The sequence below is a fragment of the Molossus molossus genome, unplaced genomic scaffold, assembly GCF_014108415.1.
Source record: "Molossus molossus isolate mMolMol1 unplaced genomic scaffold, mMolMol1.p scaffold_m16_p_6, whole genome shotgun sequence".
Lineage (NCBI taxonomy): Eukaryota > Metazoa > Chordata > Mammalia > Chiroptera > Molossidae > Molossus > Molossus molossus.
The window spans coordinates 61998052-62010325 of NW_023425399.1; the positions used below are offsets into that span (position 1 = coordinate 61998052).

The 12274-nt window shown below is 43.3% G+C and overlaps 1 protein-coding gene across 1 annotated transcript in view; it reads right to left on the minus strand.

The window, feature by feature from the left end:
• Positions 1–12274, minus strand: part of APCDD1 (APC down-regulated 1) — a 38625-nt gene that overhangs the window by 16488 nt on the left and 9863 nt on the right. Inside the window, exons 2-3 of the mRNA XM_036244942.1 lie at positions 8464–8647; positions 2337–2868 (exon numbers count right to left, since the gene is read on the minus strand). Of these exons, the coding sequence (XP_036100835.1) occupies positions 2337–2868; positions 8464–8647 (716 nt within the window). The remainder of the gene's footprint in view (positions 1–2336; positions 2869–8463; positions 8648–12274) is intronic.

Consider the following 12274-nt stretch of genomic DNA (forward strand, 5'->3'; position numbering starts at 1 on the left):
AGAGGGATGCTGACCAGGAGAACTCCCTCCTCCAGAACCAGGGCAAGGTGGAGTGAGAGAGAGTTGTCTGCAGCTGCAAGTCTTAGGAATATTGATTTTACCTTTTAGATTTTCTGAAGAGCATGCCATCAGAAGGACAACAGTGAATTTGAGGGAGAAGACAAAAGGGTAAGAAAGCAAACATTATATTAATACTCCTTTTTTTAGAATCCTTAACAGAACTTAAGAGATCAAAGAGCCTGCAGAGGCATCTGCGGATGAGGAAATGGGATCTGAACCCAAGTGTGTGCAATGACCAGCCCAACGTCAGGTACTGAGCTGGAGAGAGGGGTCCTGACTCCAGCTCAGGCAGTCTGGGGTTGTGCCCTGGGCTCCTCCTTGAGCAACAGCCTCCTGTCTCCTTCCTCCTGCCTCAGCCCCTGGCCTCAATGCCCGAATTTTGGCTGTTTTGCTGCTCATTAGTGTCTCCCCTGCCGAGTGAGCAGGAATTTGAAAAGGACTCTGCTGGCTTAGTTGATCTTCATAAAGGTTCAGGGTGAGACTGGGGCTGGTGTTCTTGGCTCGCATGAGTTTTCTAAATTATCTGTGACCATTTTTATATATGACATTCTTACCTCCCATCACCAGAGATAATTTAAAAGCTGGCTAGACTGTACTCAGAGGAAGCCAAATGTACGTATGAAAATCATGTTTCCCGGCTGCTATCGCACACCAAAGATTTCAACAAAAGTGCTATTTAGCGGCAACATTCAACACAGATTCTGGATAATGCTACCAACTAGAAAGGTCCCATGATGGAAATGGAAGCTCATTACTCCTCCATTTTTCCAAAAACCAGGCCTTCACCCACACGCCACAATGTGGAAGATTCTTTTCTTGATGCCTTCGCATCAATGTGTGGAACAGTCAGAGCTAAGGCCCCCCTGACCTCACCCATCCCCAGAGGAAGCCTGGAAGCGGGCACGACCGTGGCCTCCTGCTCATTGCCCTCACTCACCTTTTCCTCCTCAGTGCCTCTGGCGCTACTGAGGTGAACACATTGGACCTGGCTCCTGTTCCCCACGGGGACTGCCCCCCGGGGCATGATGAGCAGGACAGCGAGCTACCTGGGTGCGGAGAGCCCAGGGAGTGCTGGTTCTGAAGCCCACAGCCCTCAGTTGGCCTCACCTCACACCCAAGACCACCCCTGACCAGTGCCCAGAGGAAGCAGCCTCTGCCGAGTGGACTCAGCAGATTTCCCACAATTATAGTAAGAATGACTTTCATCATAAGAGTTCACAATAGCACAGCTCAAAAGATAACACTGAATGGTCTTTGGCAGGGGAAGTATTCTGTGATCTCTCTACTAGTCATGAATGATCTCAAAGGGCTAAGAAGAAAAATGAGTTTTAAAAAAGTGAATAAATTGCCAAACAAAAGTCAAACAACACCCTTCAATTAGCATTGCTGTTCTAGAGAAAACTGCCTGCCACCCTGGCCCACCGTGATCAGAGCCCCGCACACCCTCCCTGCCTCAAACATCCCTAACTCCTGTAGTGGAACCAACTGTATTACATGCTGACTCAAATTCTGGGCCCATGGGAAGAAAATACTTTGTGAAGTTCAAATAGGATTATTGGATTATCATTCAAGAAAAGAACATTTTAAGGTTTGAATTTTTTCCTGACCCCCTCCATTCTCCCTTCTGATCACAATGACTTTACATTTAATTTAGTAAAGCATGGGGTCTGGAGAAAGAGGTTTGGGTTCAAGTTCCACTGAAACTAACTGGGTAACCTTGGGCAGGAGGCTAACCCCTTGAACCTTAGCTGCCTCTTCTGAGGGTGGAAGTATCTGCCTCTGAGGGTTGCTGTGAAGTCTGAAAGCAGTACTGTGGGTGGGAGATCATCATGCTGTCTACAACCCTATGTAAACAGCACCGCTGCTGTTCCCCAGAGCCTCCCCACCTCCTCCAGGTTTTCATGCTTTCCTCTTAGAATCACAGGAAATGTTCCTAGAGTGTTAGAGTTGAAAAGAGCCTCAGGAATTTTCTAGGACCACCACCCGAGACCCTACCACACCACCAGAATCACCAACCACGTCAAATAAGAAAATTAAGGCCCCACCCACAAAGCAAGTTGGTGGCTGACCCAGGTCTCCTCACTCTGGCTATGTGTCCCTCCCCTGGCAGTCCTTTGAGATGCCTCTCACTGCCCAGCGGTCCCTCCTTCATGACTCAGCTCTCTCTCTGTCATGGGATCTCTTGGACCCCATTGACAAAACATGCCTTTAGGTCCCTCATTTTACTTCACGAAGAGCAGGGTGCAGGGCCCGGAGGGCAGTCAGCTTTGGGGTACCTTAGCATTCTGCAGAGGGGGCTGGTAACTGGATGGCCGGTAGAACGTCCTCTGAGAGGCATCAGTGTGGATGTCACCAAGAAAGAGCTCCTCCACCAGGCGGTCCAGGTGGTGCTGCAGGTACTGCTTCTCCACCCGGAGGAGCTGCAGTTCGTGCATGGCAAAGTTCACGGCCCTGGTGCACTCACAGCCATCTTCCTCCTGCAGTAGGTCGTAGGGCACGTCTTGTACCCAGGCACCTCCAGCAGGGACAAAGCCAGGGCACGTGCGGTTCACCAGCTGGCTGAGCGTCTCGGCAACCGCCTCCGTGTGGCAGATGACCTGCACACTGTGCAGCTGGTAGTCGGCTTCTGTGCCCCCACGGATGATCCAGGAGGCCTGGCGCAGGCGGATCTTGCCTCGGATGATGAGGGTGTAGGTGGGGCTTGTGCAGCGGTTGCCACCATAATAGAACTGGTAGGCCTTGAAGGTATTATTGTGGTAGAATCTGTAAGACCTTGTGATGAACTCTGGACCTGACCTCACTTCACAGCTGAAGATGAAAAGGGGAAGAAAGATTTTTTTAAGCCCAAAGGCATGAAGAAGAAACTCATTACAGTGTTAAGAATGACAGTGATAATAAAATGCGTACAGTGTTCTAAATCCAGTATAGATACAAGTTTATTGATTTTTCACAATAACCTATGAGTTAGGTAGGTATTATTATTGTCCATATTTTATAGGTGGGGAAACAGAGGCACAAGAGATTAAAAAACATGGCCAAGGTTATATACCCAGCCAGTATCAGAGCCAGACGGTGAACCAGAGCAGTCCGGCCCCAGCACCTACGAGCCTAATCAGTCTACACCAGAAAGCCTTTCAAGTTTATGAACAATCCAGGAGGACAGAAACCTGCCATCAGCAGTTCCACCCATGGTCCTAACTTACAGAGAAATCTCTTCTGGTAGGAAAAAGGAAAAAAGAGTGTAATCCTGGCCTATGAAAGAGGTTCCCTTATGCAAGTTCAAAAATGACTGATTTCCTGACAACTCCTGCTTTATGGACCTTCTCTAGAGCAGGCAGGTGCTAGATGTCCATTGTCCTGCAGTGTAACCTAGTCTCGGGGAGGCATCACTTAAAGGCCATCAGAAATTCGCCTTCCCATCCAGTCAAAATCAATTTTCCCTCTAGAAAGGAGGCAATTAGTAAAATAAAGCTAATGTAACAACTTTAAGGGTCCATTTGTTTTATGTTGTTGACAACAACAAAAGGTTTTTCGCTGTGGTGTGAGATAAATGCTAGATTCCTAGGCCAGAAATACTTGGATTGGGTCAATAGAGCGCAAATGGTTCAGTAGGTTTTAACTTAGGTCTGTTCCTTACAGTGTTCCAATTGTAATCACTTCACAGACATGTAGCACAGTCCACACTAGGCAAATGATAAAGGTTTTCTTCAATGTGTTGGCCAAAGAATTTGTCCATTCCTTTTGCTAAATCCTAGTCTCAATATTATAAATTTTATATTTATATTATATACAATGATTCTGGTTTGAGTTGTCTCAGCATTGCTAAATCAAATAGTGGGGCTTGAAATCCCAAAGGCCAGAGGTTCTCTAAACTGTTAACATTTCCATTTTTAAGTTAAACTGGTAAAAGATAAACACGATTTTGAAGTGGGTACCTTTCACTAGGTAAAGACTGTCAACTGATGTCAAATAACACCATATGGACATAAAGCACACAGCAGTACTTTGAGCATCCATCATCTGTGAAAAAGGAGGGAGAGAAGAACCAGGATTTCTCCTCCGTGGAAAGATAATTTTAATATGAGTAGTGATTACTATCCCTTGAGGTTTAGCTAAGATCACTTATTTTTAATATTAAATGCTTTCATATTTTATTTAAGCACTAACGGTCTGCTGATTTGACCTCCGGAGTTCAGCATAGGTCAAGTCCATCCACTTCTCCATTGGCCCTGCTGCCCTCCTTACCTAAGTTTCCTTCATCTCAAGTGTTAACTGTTGCAATTTCATTGGTCATCCCCAAATCATTTTTTTTTCCTTTTTAAATTTATCTTTATTATAATGTATTACAGATGTTTCCCCCTTTCTCTCCCCTTGACCCCCTCCTCCCCGCTCCCAACCCCCTCCTGCCTTCCCCACACTATTATAGGTGTCCATTGGTTATGCATATATACATAGAAGTTCTTTGTCCCACCTCCCCCCTTCCTTTTGAGGTTCCTCAGTCTAACAACCAATTTGTACTTCTTAATCCTTTACCTTTTCGCCCATCTCCACATTCCCCTTCCATCTGGCAACCAACAAAAAGTTCTCTGTATCTAGAAGTCTGTTTCTGTTCTCTTTGCTCATTTTGTTTGTAGATTCTGTTGTTGACAGGTATGTATTTATCGCAATTTTATCATTTATATTTTTTATCTTCTGCTTCTTCAAGAAGATCCGTCAACATTTCATATAATTCTGGTTGGTGGTGATGAGCACCTTTAGCTTTTTCTCATCTGGGAAACTATATGGTCATTGATTCTAAATGATAGCTTTGCAGGATAGAGTAATCTTGGTTGTAGGTCCTTGCTATTCATCACTTTAAATATTTCTTGCCACTCCCTTCTGGCCTGCAAAGTTTCTTTTGAGAAATCAGCTGATAGTCTTATGGGAGCTCCCTTGTAGGTAACTAACTGCTTTTCTCTTGCTGCTTTTAAGATTCTGTCTTTAACCTTTTGCATTTTGATTATGATGTGTCTTGGTGTGGGCCTCTTGGGGTTCATTTTCTTTGGGACTCTGCTTCCTGGATTTGTATGTCAGTTTCCTTCACCAAGTTAGGAATGTTTTCTGTCGTTATTTTTTCAAATAGGTTTTCAATTTCTTGCTCTCTCTTCTCCTTCTGGCACCCCCATGATGTGAATGTTGGTACACTTGAAGTTGTCCCAAAGATTCCTTATACTATCTTCATTTTTCTGAATTCTTTCTTCTTTTTGCTCTTCTGATTGGGTGTGTTTTGCTTCCTTATATTCCAAATCTATGATTTGCTTCTTGTCTTTGCCCACTCTACTATTGATTCCCTGTAAATTAATTTTTATTTCATTTAATGTATCCTCCATTTCTGAATGGTCTGTTTTTATGCTCATGAGGTCCTCAATAAGTTCCTTGAAATTCTCACTAAGTTCATTGAGCATCCTTATAACCAGTGTTTTGAACTCTGCATCTGTTAGATTGCTTATCTCCATTTTGTTTAGTTCTTTTCCTTGAGTTTTGTTCTGTTCTTTCATTTGGGACATGTTTCTTTGTCCCTTCATTTTGGATGCCTCCTTGTGTTTGTTTCTATGTATTAGGTAGAGTTGCTATGTCTCCTAGGCTTCCTAGGGTGGCCTATTGTAGTAGGTGTCCTGTAGGGTCTAGTGGCATGGCCTGCCTGACCACCCCAGATGGGCACATGAGGTGCACTCCCTATGTGGACTGTTCAACCTTCTGTTGTAATTGAGTCTTGACTGCTGTTGGCACATCAATGGGAGGGATTTACTCAGGCTGATCATTTGTAAGGACTGGCTGTGCTCACTGCTCACTAATAGCTTGGAGGATCTGACCATCTCGGAGGATCAGCTATGCAGAGGCCTACCCCACAGAACAAGATTCACTTCAGCAGGGCTCTGGTACCTACTGAGGTGTCACTTGTGAAGGTGGTTGGGTCATGGTGCTTTGAGGTGGTCTGAAACTATCTACTGGGTGTGTTGCCTTTGGGGCCTCCTTGGAGGTACAGGCCAAGGTCAACCATTGCCTGTGTTCTTCCTGAGAGCCACCAGGTATAAGCTAGAAAGTGATCTGCAGATGGCTGCTTCTTGTGTTGGACTTGGAGGTGCCCAAGAGAGACTAAGCTGTGAACCAAGGCTGGCTGCTGCTGGTGCCATGCCTGGGCCACTTAGTGAAAGGTATGGGGCTCACTGAGGCCAGATGCTGCTTGTTTGAGAGAATTTAGGAAAATCTGAAGCAGGAGCTAAGACAGGCCAACTCTATGGTAAAGCCACTGGAAACAGCTTGGGTGGGCTCAAAAGTTGGGTGGGGCAGGGCCTCAGGGAATCACCAGGGTGGGGCAAACAGTGTCAGTCAGGTTGCTGGAGTCCCAGATATGGCGGCCTTCTGACTGCCCCATGGGGGAAGGGCTCACCAGAGGAACAACAGCATCCACCAGCATGTCTGTCCAGGAGAAAGCTGCTTCTCTAGCTCTTGCTCTGATGCCAAACAACTCAGTTCTTCCCTGTATGTCTCTGGTGCCTTTCAAGCTGCCTCCCCTTCTCTGGAGCCCAGAGGGAGCAAGTCTCAGTAAGTCTGTGTGTGGGCCCTTTAAGAGGAACTGCCTGGGATTCCAGTAGCCTCAGCCTCCCTCAGCCTCAATCCCTACTGATTTTTACAGCCAGAGTTGTGGGGACTTCTCTTCCTGGAAGTGGAACCCTGATCTGGGAGGTCTGGTGTGAGACAGGGACCCCTTACTCCTTGGAGAGGACCTTCACAGCCCAGGTATCCCTCCTAATTTTTATCCACCACACATGGGTGTAGGACCAGCCCAGTCTGTGCTTCTGCCCCTCCTACTGGTCTCAATGTGGTTTCTTTAATTTCGTAGTTATAGGACTTCAATTCAGCTGATTTCAGGCAGTTCTGAATGATGGCTGTTCTGTAGTTTAGTTGTAATTTTGATGTGGTTGTGGGAGGAGGTGAACACCACATTTACCTATGCTGCCATCTTGACCTGAAGTCCCAAATCTCTTTTTCTACCATCCTTTTGCCATACAGCAGAGTTGAATTATGTCTTACGCATGGCCCTTGTTGAAGACTCTTCAATGAATTCTCTTAGATTAAAAGCTAAACTCAAAGAGAACTGGCTTGCAAGGTACCCTGGACGCTGACCATGCCCTCCTCAGCAGCCTCATTTGGAGCTGTTCTCCCTGGTGTATACACCCTAGCCACAAGGGTTCTGCATCAGTGGTTTCTCCACTCAAGGCTTTGCTAGTTCTTCCAGATGGAAAGCTCTTCCCTCAGTCTTTGCACAGCCAACCACATCTCAGCTCAAATGTCCTCTTCTTTGGTAACCTTTCCTAACCTCACCCAATCCTAAAATAGGGCCCCTGGTATTCTCCTTTAGCACCTGTTGTTTTTTTTCCCTCATCATAGTACTTCTTTGTGTGTTTATTTGTAAAATTCCTGAAGACAAGAACCATGTTTGTTTAGTTCATTGTTATAAATAAAAAATCTAGAATAATGCTTGGCACACAGTTAATATTTGTATATTCAATAAATATTTTAAAAATAAAATAAATTAAACATAAATTATTTAAACATTAAACATCACATTAACATTGTTCAAATATTTATCATGTATTTATTTTGAGAAACCCCATTTTTATGAAGAAAAACCTCAGGGTCTTCATCATCTTATAAAATTCCTTTTTATTCTTCTCCATATTTATTTGATCCCTCCCCAAGGTACCCAGAGGCTGCAGGGGAGAAGTGATCAGATCCCAGAGCTAGACTTGTTAATTCTCAACAATTTAATGGGTAGGAGAAAAACTGCAGGTCTGCTTCTAGGCTATTTTTAAAAGCTATAATGGAAGATAAGCCAGAGCTCAAACTGGGATAAATCTCAGCTCCACAGCCTGGAAAAGAATCCAAAAACTACAGCCTGGCTAGTAGAGGTAGCTTGAGAACCTTTTAACTTACTCTTAGAACCATGAGCCATATATTAAATTACCAGAATATGGCTGGAATATTTAGACCATCAGAAACTTGCAAGTCATGTTTCAGGGTTGGCAAAACACAGAATCCTAATTTCACTTGCTAATGGATTCTTTTTGTACAGGAGTGGTCCCGCAGAGTTCAGTAAACAAGGACCTATTCACTCACACCCTGTGGTTAACAGTGGTGCAATATCATCTCTGCTTTAGCTATGATTTCTGAAGTACTTAGCTATTTCTTTACCAGCCAGCATTTCAAAGCATTGTTTCACTCTTAGTTAGAATTTAGACAACACCTAAATCATTGTACATTATATAAAGTCTATATGTATCTGATAAACCCTAAGAAAGGCCTTCCATAGTTGTGTGCTCCCCAGACCCTCCTGTGCCCTTCCTGCCCTGGCCCTCTTACCCAGTGGACACCCAGTGGCCCTCGATGGCTGGTGGCATTTGCACAGTGATCCTTGCACCATTGTGGAGATGTTTGAGCATGTGATGACACTGTGATTCCTTGAATGCCCTCCAGGCACTTTTCTCTAAGGACCTAGGATGTGATCTGCTATCTGGATGAAGGAGAGCAGAACCTTCTCCCAGCCCTGAAAAAGAATAGTGTAAGTTAGCAGAAAGGTGGGTAATAGCAGACACGCATCAGGCTGAAGATCCATCTGTGGTAGGAAAATCAGTGCGAGTGAGAAACACACACCTACGCCGACCCCATCAGACTTCATCACTGTCTCTGCTTTCAGAAATACAGTCCAAAGTGGGAAGTGTCCTGGGAGATCATTATCTAGGTGAGAAAACTGAGGTCCATGGAGATAATGAACATGGCTTTGCACGAGGTCACTTGGCTGGTTGCTAGCAAAGCCTGAGCTCCAGTCCATGCATCTATGAAATAGTAAAACTCATGCATCTAAAGGAGCAGTTGTGCAGTGAAGACAAATTAATGTCACAGATTAGAGAGAAATGGACATGTTCTAGAGACACCAAAGAGGAGATGGGGCTGAAGGGAGAGGTAAGATAGGGGTTGTCAGAAAAGGTGACATGAGCAAGTGGACATTTAGGTGAGGAAGAGAAAGAGTGAGACCAGCCTTTGTGAAAAGGGAACCTCGATGGAATGGAGAAAGCCCATGGAACAGCTGCCAAAACTCCCAACTGTGGTCTGTCCCCTCCGGTGACTCATATCTGCTCACACCAGGTCTCGCATCTTCTGGTTTCTCAGTCTCCAAATGGAGGCCCTCTTAGTAGTGCAAGGCCTACACCTGCCCTAAAATGGAGGCAGGGCACGACATTTCCCCCAAGTATCTTCCAAATCTGACTCCTTCTCACCCCCACGAAGTCAGTGACTAAATATATAACATAGAGTTTAAAATTAAGAGTGATTACAAGAAGATTACGCATTTTTTATTTCCCAGGGGTAAAGGAGTGCTAGGCCCAAGGTCATTTCCAGTGTAAGTCCTTTATCCTACAAATAGTTGTAAACGCTCACCAGTCCAGTGTTGAGATTAAAGCAATGAAAACAAATGGAGTTATAATCGGAAAGCCCACTGTTTCCTTTGAGATTCACTCCTGAAGTAATAAGCTAATCAATAGGTCTTTATTATGGACCTACTACATTTTCAGCACCTTTTTGGCAAAAAATACACTAGTTAGCCATATATACAAAAATAAAATTTAAATATATGTAAAATAGGTGAAATGCACCTATTAGAATGCTACCTGAGGAGGCAATTATACATTTTTAAATCAATATCTGAATAACTTCATGAAGAAACCATGGTTTATCACAGATCTCTTGAAAATGGAAAGTTAGACCCAGAATACAGCGACTTACACCAACATGATAAAAATCTACTAAAGAAACTCAGACCTGTGAGTTGATAACATGCAGACATTTCTAAAATATGCAAACATTTGCCAAGATTCAGAGCACTGACGTCTATCAAAGGTCTTTTGAAAGTTTCATCAAAAGCACTGAGAAGACAAGTCTCCAGAGGGGAAACCTCAGGGTCTTCCCCTGAGTAAAATGATGCCCTGGGATGGAACAATAGCCTCCCATTGTTCCTGCAAAGCTTAAATGAAGGGAACAGCAATGAGGCAAAGACACTATGGATATGATTCAACTAAATGAAAATTGTTAAAAGAGAATGTAAAATAAAAAAATAAAAATAAAAATAAAAAAGAGAACGTAAAATAATATGATTGTTTCGTGTTCGAATTAAATGAAATCTTACCATAGTTTAGCCAAATCAGGTGATTCACACCTGAGCTACAATGAAACTAAGAAATCTGTGCCTGGTGGTGTCAATATTAATGTTTGTAGCTATGAAGGGAGGACCTCCTGTCCTGTGGCTTCCCACAAGGCCCTCCAGTTAGAGTGGTCTCCTGGACGGTCTCTCCCCACCCCTCCTTCAACCCTTCCCAAGTGAAGTAGTGTGTTTGATGGAGAAAACAAGTGTGTTTGATTCATTTTTCTCTTTATCTTTCAAAACCAGCCTGTTTATAAATTACATGCATTTTGATCAGCTCTCCATCAGGAAGTAAGGACTCTGCCCCTTCAGTTGTTGGGCTATCACACTGCATCAGGTGGAAATCCAGGGGTGAACTACTAGCAACCCTATCATAGACAGCTATCTATACCGTGTCTTCTGATCAAGTAGTTATCATGATTTCTAATGTTTTAATTTCTACTAGCCTGTCACCTATGTTGATCCCTCAGTTAGCTCTGAACTAGAGTAGAGAGAAGGGTACTAGTCACTGTACTTCCACCAACCCCAATAGTTATAATTATTTTAATGATAGGAAGCATTTCCCGAATTTCTTGTTAAGCAATAAAAGAATAAAACATATACAACTTGCTGTCCTGTGATCAATTATGATGTGGCTGACTTAAAATAGATTTTAATTCAAGTCATGAAGCATTGAAAATTGGGGAAGATTCTACTGTAAATATGATACTAACTATCAGTAAAGATGCCATCAACTCACTGTCAACAAAGCTATGTTTTAAAAATTGATTTGTAAACCCCTTTACACCCTGCAAATGTTTTCCTGTAAGGATAGGAAGCCTGGAGGATGGTGGATATGAGTGAAATCTCCAGATCTTGGCAGCTTGAGTTTGAAATTGGAACTACCACTTAAAGGATTTCATCCAATCTAAAACTTCAATGATTAAGATACATCATTATTTTATTACCAGAGGCAAAAAAGCACTTGCATCTAAATGATGACACAGTGCAATAGTCTTGAGATACCCAAGAACCCTGCACAGCAGCCTCTAGTTGCTTTGACATTTCTTTTATCTATTAAAAAAGATGTGGCAATGTCTTGCCTTTATTTGCATTGTTCAATATGCGACAGGTAATCCCTTTGCTTTACACATATCTCAATAACAAAATGCAAACACATCCTCATCTTTTTGTGGATATCTTTCTTTCTAAGAAATTGATTGTAGTCATATGAGAAAATATCAAATTGAAATTCTTCCCCCAGTAATCAATATTTGCTTCACTAATGTCAAATGACATTACACTGCACTGTCTGCCCTGGCCAATTGGAGCATCATCCCATGCATCAAAGGGTTTCGGGTTCAATTCCTGCTTAGGGCATATATCCAGGTCGTGGGTTTAATCTCTGGTCAAGGCGCATACGGGAGGCAACTGATCAATGCTTCTCTCTTACATCGATGTTTCTCTCTCTAGAATCAATGAAAAACATATCCTTCGGTAAAGATTAGAAAAAAATAAAGAAGCCTGTCTGATTTTCACAGTGATTTTTCTTCTGTGCTGAGAGTATAATTTATAACAATTATGGAGGAAAAACCAAGCATGCTTGGCTCAAATGTTTGCTCTATTTTCAAAACCAGCCTCTTTGCCACTATACAGAAGACACAGAGCACCAAGGATACACATAAAGGGAGTGAGTGACCTGATGACACCTGTGCATGATGTGATGAGCAGCTGTGTCCAGGCAAAGACAGTGGCATCTCTCATAACTGCTGTCTGCAGGCTAACAGGGACCAGAACCCCCATTAAGGTATATATCCATTGCAAAGATCTTTAAAAAAATACACACACACACACACACACACACATCTTACCACTGATGAAACACACTACTAGCACTGTAACTTTAAACTACTTAACCTCTCCAAACTTCAATCTACTCATCTGTAGAGAGGAAATAACATTACCCATCTCTTAGGGTTGGTCTTAAGATTAACTGAG